Raw genomic sequence first — 19158 nt, forward strand, 5'->3', positions numbered from 1 at the left:
ATCTCATCACCATCACCACCTCCCAACATCAAATGGCGGAAGCAACCTCCAAAGTGGTTATTTGGGGAGGGGGGAATAGTTAATCTGACCTACCAAAAATTCGGCAAAGCCCGCAAAAATAAATTCACTGCAGCCATGTTACTCCTATCGAAGACCACAAGTTGTAAATTAACAGTGGTCAGTAATGTATCTTTCCACTTCCAAACAGGTCTCGAGCGTGGCACGTTTCTTTGCTCAGGTACCGGATCATCCTACAGTGCCTATCTCTTTCAATTCAAACTGTTTTCAAGTTTGCTGAACAATACTGTCAAAGTCCATGTTCCAATTTTGAGTATCTGCGATGAAGGCTATGAGTGCCATGATCTTCCTCCTCCACCTCACGTGTGGATGAAAAGAGTACTAGGAAAAAGACATCAGAGACTCATGTGCAGGTGTCAAACTTTCATAAACTTTCATTTTAAAAATTGGAAACGTATGAAATGGAAATGGAGGTACTGGAAACACGCAAGGAATAATTTTGAAATGTGCCTACTGTCTGGACTTGAAGGCATGATTATAATGGAAAGAGCCAAAACAAGAAAGTGAGGGTAGATTCAAACATGGGCCGAGAGCATAAATGCAAAAAGAATGAAACAGAGGAAAATATATATATATCGGTATAGACTGGGGTGTTAAAGAGCATTGCCTTTCGAAGAACCTTCTTGAAGGCGAAAAGTGTCTCGGCAAAGGGCAAGCCAAAGGCCCTAAATGCCGTAAACAACGGTGAGTTGAGAAGTTAGTACAAACGAGGGGCAGGCAATGGTAATTGATTTCGAGTAGGTCTATCATGCTAGAACCAGTCATACTATGCACTCAAAGACGGGTCGAACTGTTCAATGATGAATTATACCAAAGCGAACTAGCGGGAATATTATTACGGGTACATTTATATGCACATCCTAAGACACACTAAACGTTTGTGTTTGCAACCTTTGAAAGCCAGAGTATGCAAATAATACGCACGCGGCGCGGTTTAAATTATTTAACTCACAAGGAAATACGAGTAATATGGTTGCATGAAATCCCAGCAGTGAGAAGTTTGGACGATGCGATTTATTAGAGTGAAACCAGTTTCATTAAACACAAGGAAGCAGAGGGTGGTGCGGTGACAAATTGCGATGGCGTGTGAATGTTGAGAGCACAAGCTTTGATCAGTGGAATGAGCTCCCGTACATGTAATCTTCAAGGCCTTACAAACTCATAATTGTGCGGGTCTGCAGTCCCAGCAACTCCGTATGCTTCACTGCTTGTGAGTGTTGTCTCCACTATCTCTGCATCTTCATACGCCATGTTAGGTGTGGCATGTGTTGTACTCTCAGGAAATATATCCGATCTTGTATTTTCCTGTTGCGTTGAGCGACGCTTTCGCTGTACAAACTGTGTGAACAGGAACATAATGAGTGCACCGAGTACCAGGCTTGCTGACAAGGTTCCAATGAATACTCCGATAGTGATGCCTTGTGTAGCTTCACACGTCTGTGCTGATACCTGGGCTGAATACATAGAGAGGTAAATAGTGGTAACAACATATTTTGTATAAAAACATGACAAATGCCCAGATAGTTGCCTGGAGGACAATGTTAAACCACTCATAATAATAAGAAAGCTGGTTGCTCTCCCTCACTGAAATTCTTGCTTTTCCTGCCAATCTGCATTGACACTTGATTGACTGAGCAGACAGTAAAATCATTGAACGTTCCACTTGCCAAACCGGCAAGAAAGCATCACTTGCTTCTCAAAACATAGTGTCTTGGGAATTCATCCCTATTCCCTTGAGCTCGAGTAGGCTGAAGAAGATTGTGCATGATGAGTACGACTATCAGTGCTCTTCAAGACCAAACATGATCAGGGGAAAGCTTACAGCGATGCACCGTTTCAACAGTGACAATCACTTCCAAAACACCTGATAGCTTTCAGGTTTCAAGATCGTTATCAGAATATAATGTAGATGGCAACAAAAGGAGAAAAAAACGAGAACTGAGGAAGAAATTCTGACAGAAGAGAATCAGTGCTCATAAAAGTGAATTATGGAAATCGGGATGGGGTACATGGATACATGAGGAGCATGAGTCTGTGTCGCTCGTGGATAGGCGGAACAGAGTATCATAATCTTTTTTCTCTTTTTCAAACTTGTTGTTATCACCCTCCTCCGAATAGGAATCAGTGCGTGATTGTGACGTAACTGTTATCCTGGTTTTCCTGTGTGGTCACGTGGTCGCAAGAATACGTTGCACCGTGATAGCATGGGCCATCAGGAATCATGAACCATTGTGTGCATATGGCTGGAGTTTGGGATACAACCGCAGGTGGCGCTATGGGCGATACCAGCCAGGCAAAGCTTGAGCCGAACAACAGCGCTGTGGCGGCCTGGCTGAAGTCAAACAGAGAGACATTACTAATTGTGCAAGATTGATCAGAACGTTCTCTTGTGCTCGGTAGCTACGCGAGTTTCACATGCGTGCCACGCTCCCATCAAATATTCACATTTTCTCTCAGGTTGCTTTGAGTCCACGTACTTCCGGTCCATGCGATATTACATGATGGATGTTTTAGGTATCGGAGGACCGCGTTTGTGCACTAAAGACACGATCCACGGAGAGCTGAGCGTCTGTAGCCAAAGCTGCAGGCAATGGCAGGAGCAGAAGGTACACTCTCCGTAGCGCCTGCGTGTACCTGACTCTACTGCACACTTGGTGGAGTGGAGGATGCAATACGATGCGTGCGACAAGCAGTCATAGTGGGCATTTTAAGTATGAGATACAGCCGAGGGTCAGAGCTGATAAAATGTAAAAACCAGTTTTAACACTCGAATCATGGAGTTCTCCTTGCCAGATCCCCCGCCAGACCCCGTTCAAACGAAAGTTTGAAAGAACTGAGGCAAAGTGGGAAAAGCAAGATTGAAGTCGACAAGAAGGTGAGTCTGAGGCAACCCAATAGACAACCCATTCGCATTACTTCAAAAGCTGAACCTTCTTGTTGCCTCAGTCTTCTAGCCACGATATGCAGCACTCTGAAAGAATCAGTTAAAAGTAGAGCGCGCACGCTCTCTTCCATTAAAACTGCATTAGTTCAACTCATTTCATAATAATTATTCCAAAGTAAGAGCAAATTGCCTTCATCAGTTTCGCAATGAATCAATTGGATCAATGTAGTCCGAAGGAACTTGTAACTATCAGACGAAAGACTTATGTGCACTGGACGCAGCGTGTCTACCGAATAGTCTAACGCATAGCATTGTGTATAAGGCAAGATTCACCACAGGTACGGAGAAGAAGGAGTATACTGGATTAACAGCGACAACTCTAAAAAAAAGCTACTATAACCACCAATCATCATTCCGCCTCAGACAAAACGAGAAGGACCCCACCTATCGCTGTACGTCTGGGCAAAGTTAACTAATTTTGGTATACATATCACAACCAGTGCACGACGTCCCAATAAGCTGATTGTTGCAAACCACCAGTTCTCAATTGGGAAAGGCCTTCGCGCTTATGGCGTTGTATTCGTCGCAATGTTGTCTTTCGACTCCGCCGTACCGCTGATGTTGCTGCATGGCATACGCTATATGCGCTGTGTGTGTTTTTGCTGTATACGCTGTTATGTCCAGTTTTATATGCTTATGTTTTGCATGTTCGCTGTTTTTGCATGCTATAAATAGCTGGTGTTATTAGTGTTCATTGTTAATTATTCGATGAAGTGAAATATACTGTGTAAAGGAAAAGAGTTGTCCTCGTGCCGTGTGGTCGTACAATCCTGACAATTTAGAGAATCTTAGAGGGTTCATAACATTTGGCGACCACGCCAGGATCGGAGCGAGCATGGCAGAGGAACTATGGAACAATTTGGAAGCCAGCTTTATCGACAATGGAGAGCGGTTAGGATTAGAAGGCGAGTTGTTGAAGGTACATGTGGAGCAGAGGCTCCAACAGTACGCGGAGCGTGAGGAGCGCAGTGCCAGACGGCGAGAGGAGGCGCTCCGCACCGAGTTTGCCAAAACACTAAACGAGATTAACGAGCGCATCGCCAATGCGCATGAGGGTGAGGGTAAAGCCGCGATGGGAGGTACAGGGGAATCTCCCAGTCACAGCGGGGGGCGTCAACCGTTGATGAAAATCCCCTCATATGATGGAACGCAGCCATTGGAGCGTTATCTTGACCTGTTCGAGGACATCTGTTCCAAGAACGAGTTCGAAGAAAGCGAATGGCTGCTGCGACTGCGCATCGCGCTAGCGGTTAGCAAAGCGGAGAGGATATGTATTGGATGCAACAATTACGAGGAAGCAAAGCGAGAGTTGCTTGCCTCGCTCGGAAAGACTCCGGATAAAGCGTGGAAGACATTGCTGACAGGCAAGCAGCGGTCAGATGAGTCGTTTCATCAATACGTTGTCCGTGTTTGCCGAGAGGTAGAGGTGTGGGCCACACTCGCTATGACAGAAGATGGCGAGGTGGGCACCAAGTATAGCGCCGATATAGGTAAAATGGCCCCGGTGCTGCAAGCAATGGCAAAGCAGGTAATCTTGGAGCAATGCGGACCTGAGATGAAGCTGTACCTGGTCGAACGGCAGTGCTACGGGATGTCACTGCGCCAGGTACAGGAGCACGGCGCGTCTTACCAGGTCGCGCACGGACGACAGGGTGATACTGCCAGGAAGCCAGTAGAACGATCCGTGCCAAGGCCCACGGCGTCGGCACAGTGCATGGCGATATCGGTCGCAGATGCAGAGAAGCAGCTAAAGTCGCTGCCACAGGAAGAGAGAAAGGGTTTTCTGCAGCGAGAGAGACTCTGCTGGAACTGCCTTAAGTATGGCCATATGGCCAGAGAATGTCGGTCAGGCTCGAGATGCACGAAATGCCAGAGGAAACACCACCTGCTAATACATGATGTGTTGGATAGAGCAGGTTACAGCCGGGAGAAACCGACTGAGATAGTTACGGAGAAGAATGTTGGGTCGTGCTGTCTACACTCGCCAAGTGTGCGGCTGATGACCGGAGTGGCACGAGTTGAGGGAAGAACTCGAAACGCGAAGGTTCGCGTGTTCCTGGACTCGGGTGCTGAGGCGTCATTCGTGACTGCGACGTTGGTGTCAGCAATCGATGCAGAACACGTTGGGGTTGAAAATGTAGAGGTGAAGCCGTTCGGCGCGGAACCAACCCAACAGCGCATGGATAAGTACGCCATCACGATCCAGGGTAGCTCCGCTAGCATTCGGGTACGCGTTCGTGAAACCAACGCTTGAGCTGGACCTGAAGTGCGCAAGTCCGCAGACCATTGCGCAGTGGCACAGTTGGGGAGTCGAGCTGAGTGACAAGCCTCAACAAGGGACATCAGACGAAATACATATGCTGATTGGTGCAGACTATATCAACGCGGTACTGCACAGCAAGAAGGAAGTTAATGGTGAGACGGTGTGGAACACAGAGATAGGTAATGTATTATCTGGTCCAGCGTCTGCACCAAGTCGAAACAGTCAGCCGGTGACCGTGTCATGTGTCACAGCCCACATTGAACAACTATGGCAGTTGGATGAACCTCCAGAACAACATCAGCACCTGCCATCGTTCCTGCTATGTCGCCAGGGCAGCGGGTACCAAGTGGGTCTCTTGTGGCGAAATGAGCGTCGCCCAACGGATAACTTTGCTCAAGTTAGAGTCATCGCAACGCGGCTTCTTGAAAAGCTGAAGAGGAATGGGAAGCGTGCGCTCTATGATGATGTGCTGATCAGGGAGTACCGCGAGCTTGGAGCAATTGAGCTGGAGCCATGTGAGAGCGATGCCGGGTACTATGTACCGCATCATGGTGTATTCCGCGAGCACGCTGCAACCACGAAATTAAGAGTGGTGTTCAATGCCTCGGCGACGGCGCCAGATGGCAAGTCGTTGAACGACATGGTTGACCCTGGACCGTCGCTATTGCCGAGTCTCGCAGGTATGCTATTACGGTTCCGTGAATATAAGAGCGCGCTGCAAGCGGACATCCGCAAGGCTTTCTTCATGGTCGCGGTTAATCCCGAAGACCGTCCGTACCTGCGTTTCTTGTGGCCCGGTCGAAGCGACAGCGATGAACTGTTAACCTGGAGGCTAACGGAACTGCCATTTGGCGTAAACTGCTCGCCGTACATGCTTACTGCGGTGATTCAGCATCACTTGAAGGAGCTACGGGCGTTGTCTGCACCCAAAGAGCGAGATCGTATTGATCTCTTGCTCACGAGTTTCTACGTTGACGATTTGGTCTCTAGTGTCTCAAATGCCTCGGAAGCCAAGGAGATGCAAGAGTTCAGCGTGCGTGTGCTTACGGATGCTGGCATGGAGTTACGCAAGTGGCGAGGCAACGAAATCCCGTGCGATCCAGAGGCCGGAGATAAAGTCCTCGGTCTGAAATGGAAAACCAGTGATGACTTGCTCAGCATAGCAGCGCTAGGCGAGTCCGATAGGCCGTCTGTTTGGACCCGGCGATCCCTCCTCAAGTGTGTTGCATCAGTGTTTGATCCGCTAGGTCTAGCAGCACCGGCAGTTGTGCCGGGAAAGATACTGCTACAGCAAGCCTGGAAAGTCGGAGGCGACTGGGATGATATGTTGCCTGATGGCATCGCAGCCGCATGTGCGCAATGGTGGGGAGAGTTGGCCGAAGTGGTGAGCATTGACATACCACGTTGGATTTGCTGCAATCTTGACACGCCGATTGCGCTTCATGCCTTCGCCGATGCCAGTAAGAAAGCGTTTGGATGTTCTTTGTATGCAGTCGTCAATGGACAGTCGCACTTGGTATTTGCCAAGGCCAAAGTGGCACCTGTGTCTCCGCCCACGTTAGCCCGCCTTGAGTTACAAGCAGTATGTCTAGCGGCTCGCTACGCTGAGTTTGTGGTGAAGGAGCTGCGTGTGACCGTCACGCAAGTCTATGGCTGGACTGACAGTCTCACTACCGTTCATTGGATCAGTAATCCATCGTACAAATGGAAAACATTTGTGGCTAACCGCGTCAGTCAAGTCCAAGAGATATCGAAGAAGGTCGGCATTGTGTGGAACCATTGCCCGGGCCTTCACAACCCAGCAGATTTACCGTCGCGTGGGAGTAGTGCACAGCAGATCCGTAGTCCGTTCTGGAGGGGCGGACCAACCTGGATCACGGAGCCCAATGACTGGCCCACCGCATCCTCAACCGCAGCTACAGATGAGTCCAGTGTAGAAGTACGAGTGTCAGCCACCACCTGTAGTCGAGAATCTGATAAGGAATGGTGGCTCCGATTCAGTAAATGGTCGAGGGCACAGGGCATGGTGACTCGGATGTTGCAGTGGAAGCACACTGAGCCTCGTGCTGAACTCTATTTTGCAGCAGACAACGTATTGTACCGCATCGTTCAAGCCGCATGTTTCGCTGAGGATCTTGAGCTGATCAAGCAAGGTCAACCAGTGAAGCCTGGGTCGAAGGTGTATCAGCTTGCACCGTTTCTGGATGAGCATGGAGTGCTCAGAGCCGGGGGACGACTTCAGCACAGCGAGTTGGCGTATGGAGCCAAGCACTCAGTCCTGTTAGGCAAACATCATCTGACCGAGTTGCTGTTGGAGAAAATGCATGTTGAAAGGATGCACCAAGGTGTAGAAGGAGTCTTGTCGTTCATCCGTCAGAAAGTTTGGATTATCGGTGGTCGACGGGCGCTACGCAACATTACTCAGCGATGTGTTACATGCCGCCGCTACAAGGCTAAGGCTGCCTCAGAAGTCTGCCCGCCGCTGCCGGAAGACCGAGTTGTTCACGAGAGGCCGTTCGCAACTACCGGCATCGACTATGCTGGTCCGTTGTACGTGCGCCGTGGTGAGTCATCTCCGAAGGTATGGATGGCATTGTTTGTGTGTGCCACCACCAGAGCAGTTCACTTGGAGGTGGTCGATAGTTTAAGTACTGAGTCATTCTTGATAGCATTTCGGAAGTTTGTCGCGAGACGTAGTTTGCCGTCTCGGATCAGGTCTGACAACGCTACAACGTTCAAGGCGGCATCTGACAAACTGAGTGTGCCATGGATGTTCAATCCTCCAGCTGCACCATGGCATGGAGGCTTCTATGAGAGAATGGTTGGTACAATGAAGAGTGCCTTGAAAAAGGTAATGGGAACAGCGTTTCTGAAGGTCCAGGAGCTTGAGACCCTCTTGTATGAGGTTGAAGCAGTGGTGAATAGTCGTCCGCTAACTTATGTGTCTGATAGCCTGGATGAGCCGCCAGTAACCCCTGCAATGATGATGGGTGACATCTGGATGTCGTCAGAGAAGCCAGCAGGTACCCTGGACGCTGTGCAGATGTCATCGAGATTGCGTTACCTCAGTCGGACACTGGAGCATGTCAAGAATCGTTGGGAGGTGGAGTACCTAAGTCAGCTGAACAAACACCAACAGACCATGTCGCGCCCTTTAGCTATGGGTGATGTTGTCTTTGTTCTCGATGATACCAAACGCAAACAGTTCTGGCGTTTGGGACGGATCATCGAGTTATTCCCTGGTCGAGATGGTAAGCGTCGTGTTGCCAAGGTTAAGTTGAGTACCAGTACCCTGTTGAGGCCGATCCAAAGGTTAGTGCCATTAGAAGTATCGTCACAGGACGTGGCTCCTGGGCTTGCCGATACCGCTCAACCTGCTATCGTCCCTCAGCAGCCAGCGTATGAACCGTCAGCACCGTTACCACCACCACAGCAGCAGGAGATGACGCGTTCTGGGCGCGTAGTCAGAGCCCCGGATCGTTTTTGACTTGTGTGCATTGTTGTATGGCGGTGAGAAGCCCTTTGGTGGGGAGAATGTTGCAAACCACCAGTTCTCAATTGGGAATGGCCTTCGCGCTTATGGCGTTGTATTCGTCGCAATGTTGTCTTTCGACTCCGCCGTACCGCTGATGTTGCTGCATGGCATACGCTATATGCGCTGTGTGTGTGTTTTGCTGTATACGCTGTTATGTCCAGTTTTATATGCTTATGTTTTGCATGTACGCTGTTTTTGCATGCTATAAATAGCTGGTGTTATTCGTGTTCATTGTTAATTATTCGATGAAGTGAAATATACTGTGTAAAGGAAAAGAGTTGTCCTCGTGCCGTGTGGTCGTACGATCCTGACAATTTAGAGAATCTTAGAGGGTTCATAACACTGATATTGAAAAACCATGGACAGCGCTGTTCAAATCTCTTTTTTCCATAAATACAGCACCCTCTGGAATTGTCTGCCCCCTAAGAATACCTCCTTAACCAGTTTAAGTGAATTTAAGCAAGAACTGCACAAACAGTTTTACGAGCATTGGTTTCACTGCAGTGGAAATCCGTTGAAAATGTAGCGTCACATCATATTCTTTAGAAGCTTATCTCTGGCACATTTTTAATCATTAACATGCATTATCCCAGTTCTGCAAGCTTACAATAATATGCTCAAGCGCAGAGCTCTGCCCTAGACTATGTCTTCTTCTCTTTCTTTGCTTACCATTACTTCTTTTACAGATCTGGTATTATGGAAAGTTTGGAAACCCCCTATATAGGCGAAAGCCTTTGAGGAATTTAAACAGTAAAAATTACAAAAAAGAAGAATGAAGGGGAGGCGTGAAGCATTCAATGGGCGTTACACCGCAGAGCAGTGGCCTACAGCAACAAAAGCAAAACTGAAAAGGTGTAACCTGTGCCTGCCGGAAAAACTAGCAATCGCGCAAGCCCCCTAGCCCCTCTCTCAACAAGAGGAAGAACGTGTGTCATAGTGTCGCCACGAGAATAAGTACTACCTTCGAATCTTCAAACCATCCACAGCCATCACATAATCAAGTAGGAGACAACCAGCTCCAGTGGTTGTCACCTTTCACCACTGCTGTTATTTGCACTTTTCGATGTGCGCCATGATGCAGTCATTTACGCTTTGCACTGCCGTTATTCACATCTTTTAAACTAGCGCCATGAGGCAGCCATTTACACTTTGCTTTGTGGGTGTATAAAACAGTATTGATCCAGATTTACTTATTATTGCTTTCTAAATGATTGCTTAGTGCGTGAAACTCAGAGTTAAAAAACTTTTTCCGTACTCTTATTGAGAAGAGTACTATGTTAGTGACAGGTATATTGATACGGAGCAAAGGCGATAAGAACAACTACTTTCATTTTTGCAACGAACCTACAGAAAGCCTATATAACGGTGGGGTGTTTTTTATTGCTTATAAACTCGGCGTTGCAATTTGCGCTGCACGTAAACTTATCTCTTATCAAGTGATCAACTGATAAAAACTAAAAGAGGTTCATTTTATCACAACCCACTTCATCATTGCTTCCTCATCAAGTGCGCTATACGCCAAGCCTTAAGTCTGGTAAAATTAATGATATTGAACAATCCCTTTCTGTACTTACCAAAGCAACCAAAGGTACCATTTAGACACGTGCAGGTAAAACCGGGTGTGAAGTTGATACAGTTGCCCACACAAGCTTTCTCTTCCAGTTCGCACTCATTGATGTCTGTAACAACACATTATAGGAGTAGCCACGAAACCTTTAGAAACCAATACCTCACCGAGAGATATTCCTGAACATCTTGTATTGCACGAGTCGTTTTATGTTATAGCACACTGCTTACCCGATAACCCCTTCCCAAAGATGCTCGCCACTTTTTCGCACCTTTTTTGTTGTTTTGGAGGAAATCGCAACTTTCGCAACTTTCTATAATTTTATACATACTATTTCGCCACTTTTCCGCAACTGTTTGCAGAGAAACGCATTGGAGGAGACCATTGAAGTGTCCGTGATGCTCCGCTTCAACAAGAAGCGCTGAAACATTGCATAAAATCATCATGACAAGTGTACTTCTCTATTGGCAGCACTGAGCATGTCGCTATGTCATGAATGCTGTGCAAAGGTTCAACAAAAAGGACAATGACTCATTCCAAGTCTGTTCATTTCCCTACGCATGTATCACGCTGAGAACATTTGCATTCATATCTACTTCAAAGTACGATTGGCTTTACTCAGGCAATTGTGCTGTGCGGGTTTTTTCCATTTCTGCTCCTTTATTGGTTATTTTTAGCACCATTATGCATAATAACTCACCCATTTGGAGTTTAGATATAAGCAACTATTGGGCCATTTTTCTGAAAAATATGGACGCGATTTCAGCTACTTTCACTTGTTTTGAAATGGTTGCGAACAGCTTAAAAAGCGAACTATTTTGGCATCTTTGAGAAAGGGCTAATACTGTAACGGTATAGACTTGATTGATTGGAGAATTCGTCGAATGATGTTCAAACCAGAGGTTATAAAGCAAAAGAAAGGCGATAACCGCAGGAGTGAGAATAGTAGGAGCACAAGGTGTTACCATAAGACAAGCAAGAAGTGTCAAGGTAAAACTATTACACTCTCCCGGGCCCATAGGAAGCCCAAGGTTCTATTAGATAACACAATCCAGTTAGGAGATGCAATTGTGGAAAGGGGAATATTAAATAATCACTCATGCACATGCATAACCACATTGAAGTGTAATCCAACTCAACTCCATCACTCTCACACGGAGATGACGCAAAACTATATCAGTCTATAACATATTATTAACTATCTCAGTAAGAGATGCATATGGCTCAGCCCAGTTAGATCAAGGCTGCTGTCGTTGTGAGGCTAGATAGATTCTGCAGCGGTTTAATACTCCGACCAGACTCATCACATAGGTTGCCGGCGGGCTCCCACGTAGCTTCGCTGCGGGGTAACCCTTCCAATGCACCAGGAAGTGTTGCTCACCACTGCGGTGTCGGTGATTCAAAACGGCTTCGACAACATAGCGTGTGTGTCCATCTAGATCTGTGAATGTCGGAGGCGGGGGTTGGTGTCTTCCAGGAATCGTGTTCTCTTCGTAGAGTTTATGAGCAGTGACATTAAACACGAGATGGCAGCGAAGTTCACGGGGTAGTTCCAAGCGAAAAGCATTCGCTCCAATCTTAGCTTGGATACGATACGGAACAAACCACTTGGGTTGCAACTTCCGAGAGGGCTGGCCACGAGCTTCCGGGGTCAGTAGAAAGTCTCTGTAGACAAGAACGCTATCACCAACCTTCAAATCACTGGGCGTTCTCGTCTGGTCTGCGTATAGTTTGCCTTGCCTGGGCGTCGAGCATTGCATCTCGAGCTATCCTTAGTGCGGCTTTCTGCTCATGATGCCAATCGACCGAATCACTCCTTTCCCCTCCCGTAAGAATGAATTCGGGCGGGGACTTAGGGTCAAAGTTCACAAATGCTCTTAGAACATCTCCCACTTGCCGGTTAACTCTCTCTGTCAAACCATCCGTTTGAGGGTGGTTAGCAGTGCTGAATGCCAATTTAGTTCCTAGCTGAGAGAAAACTTCTTTGAAAAAAGCTGCAGTGAATCGTGGATCGCGATCGGAAACAATGGTCGAGCTCAGCCCTTGCAGACGAAACACGTTTTGAATGTACAGTTGAGCGCTGCCCTTAGCATCAATCTTCGAGTTTGTTGGAACAAGATGTACGCACTTCGTAAGTCGGTACACAAAGGTGTAAATTGCGTCGAAGCCACGAGAAGTAAGGGGCAATCCAACAATAAAATCCATTGAGATATCCTGCCAAGGACTATTAGGTATTGGAAATGACTGGAGAAGCCCTGTTCGTGGCTGACCTCCCTTCGTTCGCTGGCAGAGATCACAGGTTTTGACAAATCTCTTGATATCGAGACCCATTCGCGGCCAGTAGAAAAAACGTGCTAGGCGAAAGTACGTTCGATCACGACCCGGGTGGCCAGCCGTTGCACACTCATGGTGTTCTTGAATGAGCTTTAACCGGACACCGCACTGTGGTATGCACAACCGGTTATTGGGAGATGCCTTGAGGTACAAGCGATCAGTGGATTCGTCCCAATTATAGCGATCATACAAATTATCTCGGAGAGAATGCTTCAATCTTTCTATGATGGGAGTTAGCTCTTTGTCTCTCTGGTAGGCATCTGATATTGTATTGGACACGTCATCATTCATTGCTAAAGCATACTCAATAGCATTCAAACGTGGTACTGCATTCTCCACGAGGTTACTCTCATGGAGATCTGGGCGACGCGAAAGGGGATCTGCAGGGTTCTCTCTGCCGGGTCTGTGACGGACTGTGTAGTCATAGTCAGCTAGGAATTCAACCCATCGCGCCTCTCTCTTTCTAATGCTTGGTTTTGTTTTCATATAAACTACCGCCATGTTGTCTGTAATGACCTCAAAGTGTTGAAAGAGGTAGATGCGCCAGGTCTTTAACGCAAACACTACGGCCAATGTTTCTCTTTCTGTAGCTGTATAATTCTGGTCAGCAGCAGACAATTTTCGGCTAGCATAAGCCACTGGATGCCAGGCATTTTTCTCTAGTTCTTGGAGAAGAACACATCCCAAGGCGAAATCGCTTGCATCTGTTACCACTCTGAATGGTCGGTTCACATCAGCCAGCCGCAATAGGGGCGCATTCAACAAGGCATGCTTTAGCGATTCAAAGGCATGTTGCCGAGAGCTGTTCCACTTGAATCGTGCATGTTTTCCCGTTATCTCCTCTAAGTTCTTAGAGAGCGATGAGTATTGATCTATGAATCGCCTAAAATAATTCGTAAATCTAAGAAATTGCCTCACCTCTGTGACGGAAGTCGAAGCGGGCCAGACCTTTACTGCGGCAATCGTGTCTGGGTCAGGGGCGATGTGCAGTCCATCGATGCAATGTCCCAGGAACCGCACACTCTCCACGCCAAATTCACATATTGACCGTTTGCAGAATAACTGGTTGTCCCGGAGCACGCTCAATACCGACCGGACATGCTGCATATGCTCCGACCACGTTTTGCTGAAGATGAGTATGTCATCTAGGAACACGACTACGAACTCTCTCAGATATGGTTGAAGAATCGTATTCATCATGGATTGAAATGTTGCCGGTGCATTGGTGAGACCAAATCCCATGACCCTAAATTGGTAATGCCCAAAGGGAGTGTTAATCGCGGTTTTGGGCACGTCCTCAGCTTGAATGCGAATCTGATTATACCCTGATCAGAGGTCTAGTTTCGTGAAGTACCTAGCGCCCTGTACGGTATCGAATAAATCATCCACATTGGGCATTGCCTTGTTCTTAACAGTTATCTTGTTTAGCTCCCTCCAATCACAGATGTGCGTAACGAACCATCAGCTTTCTTGACAAAAAACACCGGTGCACCAAAGGGGGACTTACTTGGTTCTACGAAACCCTTCTTCAAGAGTTCTGTGAGCTGTTTCTTCAATTCTTCCATCTCTGGCCTGGGCAGGCGATAGGCAGGTCGCGATGGGGGTGATGAGCCTTCCTCCAGGCGGATTTCGTGGTCTACAGACCTCTTTGGTGGGAGTCTAGCTGGCAGATCATCCGAGAAAAGATCGTCATAGTCACGGAACATGGCTTAGAGATCTGGGTGCTCGTTCTGAGTGGATTTGTCGGGAGGTTCCTTGCCAATGCCGTCTTCTACGCTGACCCATGCCAGAGCACATTCGTCTCCACTCCTAAGAGCATGCCTAGCCTGACGACCAGATATGAACATCGCCTTCACAGGAGCGGTCGGTTCGCTTTGACTGGGCGACGCACAAGGCAAACAATTCGAGTTCAACCTGACTTCATTCGTCCGGAAGTTTATGTCTGGATTGTTACGCGCTAACCAAGGTTTCCCCAATATAGCGTCATAGCGATGAAGGGGGAACACCGTGAAGGTTTGGTTATCGCTGAAGTCGCCTACGATAACCTTCAATTCATGGGTCGTCTCCATGGGAAACGAGCTTGATGCTCCATCAGCCAGCGTGACATTCAGGTTTTCCCAGCCAATTTTGGTTGGCAGGTTAACTCTCTTGGCAAACTGTTCGGCAATGAAACCATGGGTCGAGCCCGAATCTATTAACATAAGCGCGCGACGACCGTTGATTTTGCCTTCTACATGCAGGAGCTCATGTTCCGTTTCCACATTGACGCTGGTAACCTGGGCCTCAATAGTTGGTGGAACATCTCGCTTGAAATTGGCTTCGGAGCAATCAGCATCATCGTCAACATCCTCCACAGCGAGGCTACTGAATCGGTAACGGGAAGAGACGGAGCACACACTACACGCAGGTGATGCCTTTTCTTGATGCGTCAGTAATCGCATCGGCCTTACTGACGTCCACCGTTTGGGTGATCTCGATGCTGCGGGCAATTCTGGGCCATATGGCCTGGTCGACGACATGCGAAGCAGCCCCCCTGGGCTCGTAATGTCTCACGTTCCTCGGGGCTTAGTTTTGTTAGCTTTCTGCTACCTGATGGTGGTGCGAATCCCGGCGCGGTCGCCAGTGGTGGTCTGCGCTGAAATCGGCTGTGTGAGGCGACTGCTAGCGCTGCCTGAACGGCGGATGACAGTGTAGTCGGGTGTTCCTTCACTACCAAGGTCCGCATGTTACCGTGCAGGCCGTTGACAAATAGCAAGGCTCTGGAGAGTTCGTCAAGTTCCGGCACCTGTAAACTTAGCCGAGAAAACTCCGTTACGTACGATTCAATTGACCCACGTTGTTGGATAGAGAACATATCCAACCGCACTCTTTCCCCGTCATAGTGAGGGCCATACACTCGCGCTAGGGCGCTTTTCAAAGAATGCCAATCCGAAAATTGCTCACCTGCTTCCATGGAAGAAATTAGCCAAAGACGCACATTCCCAGCGAGGTAGCTAGCCGCAAAGCTAACTTGGCTCTCCGGGTCACCTTGAGGTGAGCACTTCAAGGCTAACTCGACTGTAAATACCCACTCTTTGAACTCGGAAGGGTTGCCATGGAAAACATTCGGTTCTCTGGTAACGCGTTTGACGCTCGGGCTTGTCTGGGAGAGAGAACGCGATCGACACGGGGCTAGATCCGTAGGACTTGAGCTTGATGTAGCAGGAAATTGATGTCGTCCAACTGTAGCAGGTACGTTGTCCCGAGCACGGTGGATCTCACGGAAAGCGGCGTATAGCAGAGCAGTAGCGGCCAGGAGCACAAGGCACGTCAAAGGGCAAACGATGATCTCAACCATCCTCAAGCTACCAGTGTAACGGTATAGACTTGATTGATTGGAGTGAGAATAGTAGGAACACAAGGTGTTACCATAAGACAAGCAAGAAGTGTCAAGGTAAAACTATTACAATTACGCGAATGGCCTCCATGCGTCACCTCACTGTAGATACAGACATATAGCAGCCAATGAACGACGAATTTTCTGCGGCGTCCAGGTTCCTTTTGCCCACGAAATCCTATCACACTCTGCCTGCCTGCATGTCTACATGACTGGAAACATCCACCCCCACTCAAGCAGGAAATTTCTATTATTACTGCTCGTTTCTCATACCTCTGCAAGTCAGCCTGAGCACGGCAACCAACAGCCTTAAAACTTGGAAGGTTCACGGATATTAATGCTAATTCCAAACAGGGGAAAGCGAGCGCCATCGAGCCAAGCACAAGCCACATTCCAAGGATTCATTTAATGCTGGCCCGGATGATGACGGGACGGCAAGACCAGACATAATTGTCAAACCACGTCTCGATAACGCAAAGCAACAGCTATCCAACTTGGGAGGTTAACTATTATCAGAGATCTTCTCTGCGTGCTTGTGCACCTGTAAACTCTTTGTGTTCCCTTTGTTGACGATGCAAAAATCGGTTATCAGACAAAATTACATAGCAATATGTTCATCGCTGCTACCCCCGACCACACGTTTATGCGCCCACCACGCTCCGATGCACTAACCTCACTGCTTCCGTCTCTGTGTCTCGCTACCTCTCTCCCCGTTTTCTCTCTCCCTGCCTCTCTGTCTCTCTAACTCCACCTCTATCTCCATCTCTCTCTTCCTTTCTGTCTTCCTCGCTCTCTCTCTCCCCGTAGCTCTCTCCCCCTTTGAAATCCCCTTCCATAGAATCGGGCGCCATTGCCCGTTTGGCCTTGCAAAGTAAAATAAAAATCAACACCAACAACAACAACAACAACAACAACAGATGAAAATGTGAAGGGAAAGCTTCGCGAGGACGATTTGTAACAAGCCGAACGCCAGTATCCTACAGTACTGTACTTATTTGATGACAATGATGGACTTACTAATTGCAATAACATGAATAGTGTCAAGCTGGAATGAGCACAAATAATAGTAATATCCTTGAACCTTCCAAGTAGGAATGCCAATGGTTAGCGCTATCGAGCAATGCTCAAGCAAGTTGGAGGGGAGCGCGGTCAGTAAGCGTGATGTTGGGGCCAACAACTACAAACTGAGTCTGCGTTGCACTGACACACACACACACACACACACACATCTGTCCTGTCCTGTGGAGTCACTGTCGCAGAATGGTCACGTGATCCCATCACTTGGAAACTTTAGAAGGGAAAGAGAGAGAGGGCACGACGCCCGATGACGCTCCAGCTGCGCGGGTAGTCACATCCGCTTGCTGCATATGCACAGGTGCACGTGTTCCCGTGCAAAATCCCGTTCGCATACCGTACATACCACTCGGGGCGGAGGCTCAGGCGCATTGTCAGGCTCTTGGTAGGTGCTGCGCCACTCCGCGCGAGACTCACATGCAACATCATACCATGATGCCTACAAGCCACGGGCACGTAGATCTCGGACAGCACTGTCCTTCCGCCTGCGGCGTGGGCCATGTGCCGGGCGACGCTGCAAGAAGGAGCCAAACAGCACCTGTTTCGGAATGCGGTTGTCCGGCATCCACGCCACATGCCTCAACCACTCGAACCGCGGATGTACAATCTTGCCTTTAATCCTCTCAGAGTCTTCCCAGCGCACCAACAGCTCTTCGTTGGTGATGTGTTCGTCCCATATCCGGCTTCGAAAGGATGGCTCGGATGCACCTTATGCTAAAGGTTGAGAGATTTTGCAGGTCATGTTGAAGGGGCATCCAGCACTCAGAGCCATACAACAGCATGGACAGAACGCAAGCATTCAATACGCACCGCTTGGTGTGCGTCACCAGATGTGGATTGGAGAATACAGACTTCCTAAGAGCACCGCAGGACCTGGAGGTTTGGGCAATCCTTGCGACGATGTCCCGAGACAAACTGCAACCGTTGTCCACTACAGAACCGAGGTACTTGAATTGCAGTACGCATTCCACCTCCGCTTGACCAAGTTGGAGGGGAGCGCGGTCAGTAGGCTTGATGTTGGGGCCAACAACTACAAACTGGGTCTTCGTTGCACTGACGGTTGAGTCAAATCCCGACGCCACCTCGTGAAGACAGCACAATGCTGCCTCCGCTCCAGACCAAGTCGTAGCGAATAGGCAACACACCCACACACACACACACACACACACGCACCCACCCACACACACACACACACACACACACACTACTATGAAACTATTTTGAAGCTGCATTTTGTAAAAGATCCATCAGTCTCTGTGTGGCATATACAAAATCAGTAAATTACAACTGAAAGCATGGTCTCTAGTGGCAATCTCATGAGTATCATTGTCGCTTGATTCGGTCACATAGCACAATGACATTCTTGATGCAAGCAATTTAGGAGCCAGGAGTTTGCCAAGCTCTACACTACTGCATAACACCTACAAATCCCCGATCATACACGGTCTGAACCCTTTGTCCGTTGTTTAACCATTGGCACGTGAATTGTGACTGAAATATACTTACCAGCACAAGTTGGTAGTATACTCCAGATACCTCCAGACATACACTGTACAATGTTTGATCCTGTGATACCACTATAGCCGTCGCGACATTGGGTAAAGGCTGAACTTCCAACTGGTGTTTTAGGGATGTCGGTGATTGAAACTTCGCTTATCGACTCACAAGGCGATACTAGATGCAAAATACAACATGAACAACGCAGTAGCCATGGATTTACAAACCTTCAACAAAACAGTAAATTCTGAGGTGTATATCCACAGGAAATTATACTGGATAAATGGAAATCCTTCTGTCGTATGCTTGTTAGTCATTCGGTGATTTCGGTTGTGTGGCATTCTGTCGTTAGCTCTAGTCCATGGCGTAAACGTATTGGCTAAACGTCGAAAAAGTTATATTGAGTTGTTTTTTTTGCAGTGCCCAGGACAACAGCATAATTATGTGCCCATCATTTGTCTTTGTGTTGAAGCCGAAGGACGTCTTACCC

General features: G+C 48.0%; 1 protein-coding gene across 1 annotated transcript; it reads right to left on the reverse strand.

The window, feature by feature from the left end:
- Positions 1 to 469: 469 nt before the first annotated feature.
- On the reverse strand, positions 470 to 18831 carry LOC135827625 (uncharacterized). The gene is made up of 3 exons (XM_065340090.1): positions 18678 to 18831; positions 10395 to 10499; positions 470 to 1532 (listed from the first exon to the last, which is right to left on the reverse strand). The coding sequence occupies exons 1-3, from the start codon at positions 18715 to 18717 to the stop codon at positions 1222 to 1224; spliced, it is 456 nt and encodes a 151-aa protein (XP_065196162.1). The 5' UTR covers positions 18718 to 18831; the 3' UTR covers positions 470 to 1221.
- Positions 18832 to 19158: the final 327 nt, after the last annotated feature.

The sequence above is a fragment of the Sycon ciliatum genome, chromosome 11 (genome assembly GCF_964019385.1).
Source record: "Sycon ciliatum chromosome 11, ocSycCili1.1, whole genome shotgun sequence".
NCBI lineage: Eukaryota > Metazoa > Porifera > Calcarea > Leucosolenida > Sycettidae > Sycon > Sycon ciliatum.

Bases quoted from the DNA above. Each gene is read 5' to 3' on its own strand.
- LOC135827625 (XM_065340090.1), bottom strand. From the start codon at position 18,717: ATGTCTGGAGGTATCTGGAGTATACTACCAACTTGTGCTG. The intron at 10,500-18,677 runs GTAAGTATATTT...GTGTTGTTACAG, and splicing joins TATACTACCAACTTGTGCTG to ACATCAATGAGTGCGAACTG. The intron at 1,533-10,394 runs GTAAGTACAGAA...CTATGTATTCAG, and splicing joins TGGTACCTTTGGTTGCTTTG to CCCAGGTATCAGCACAGACG.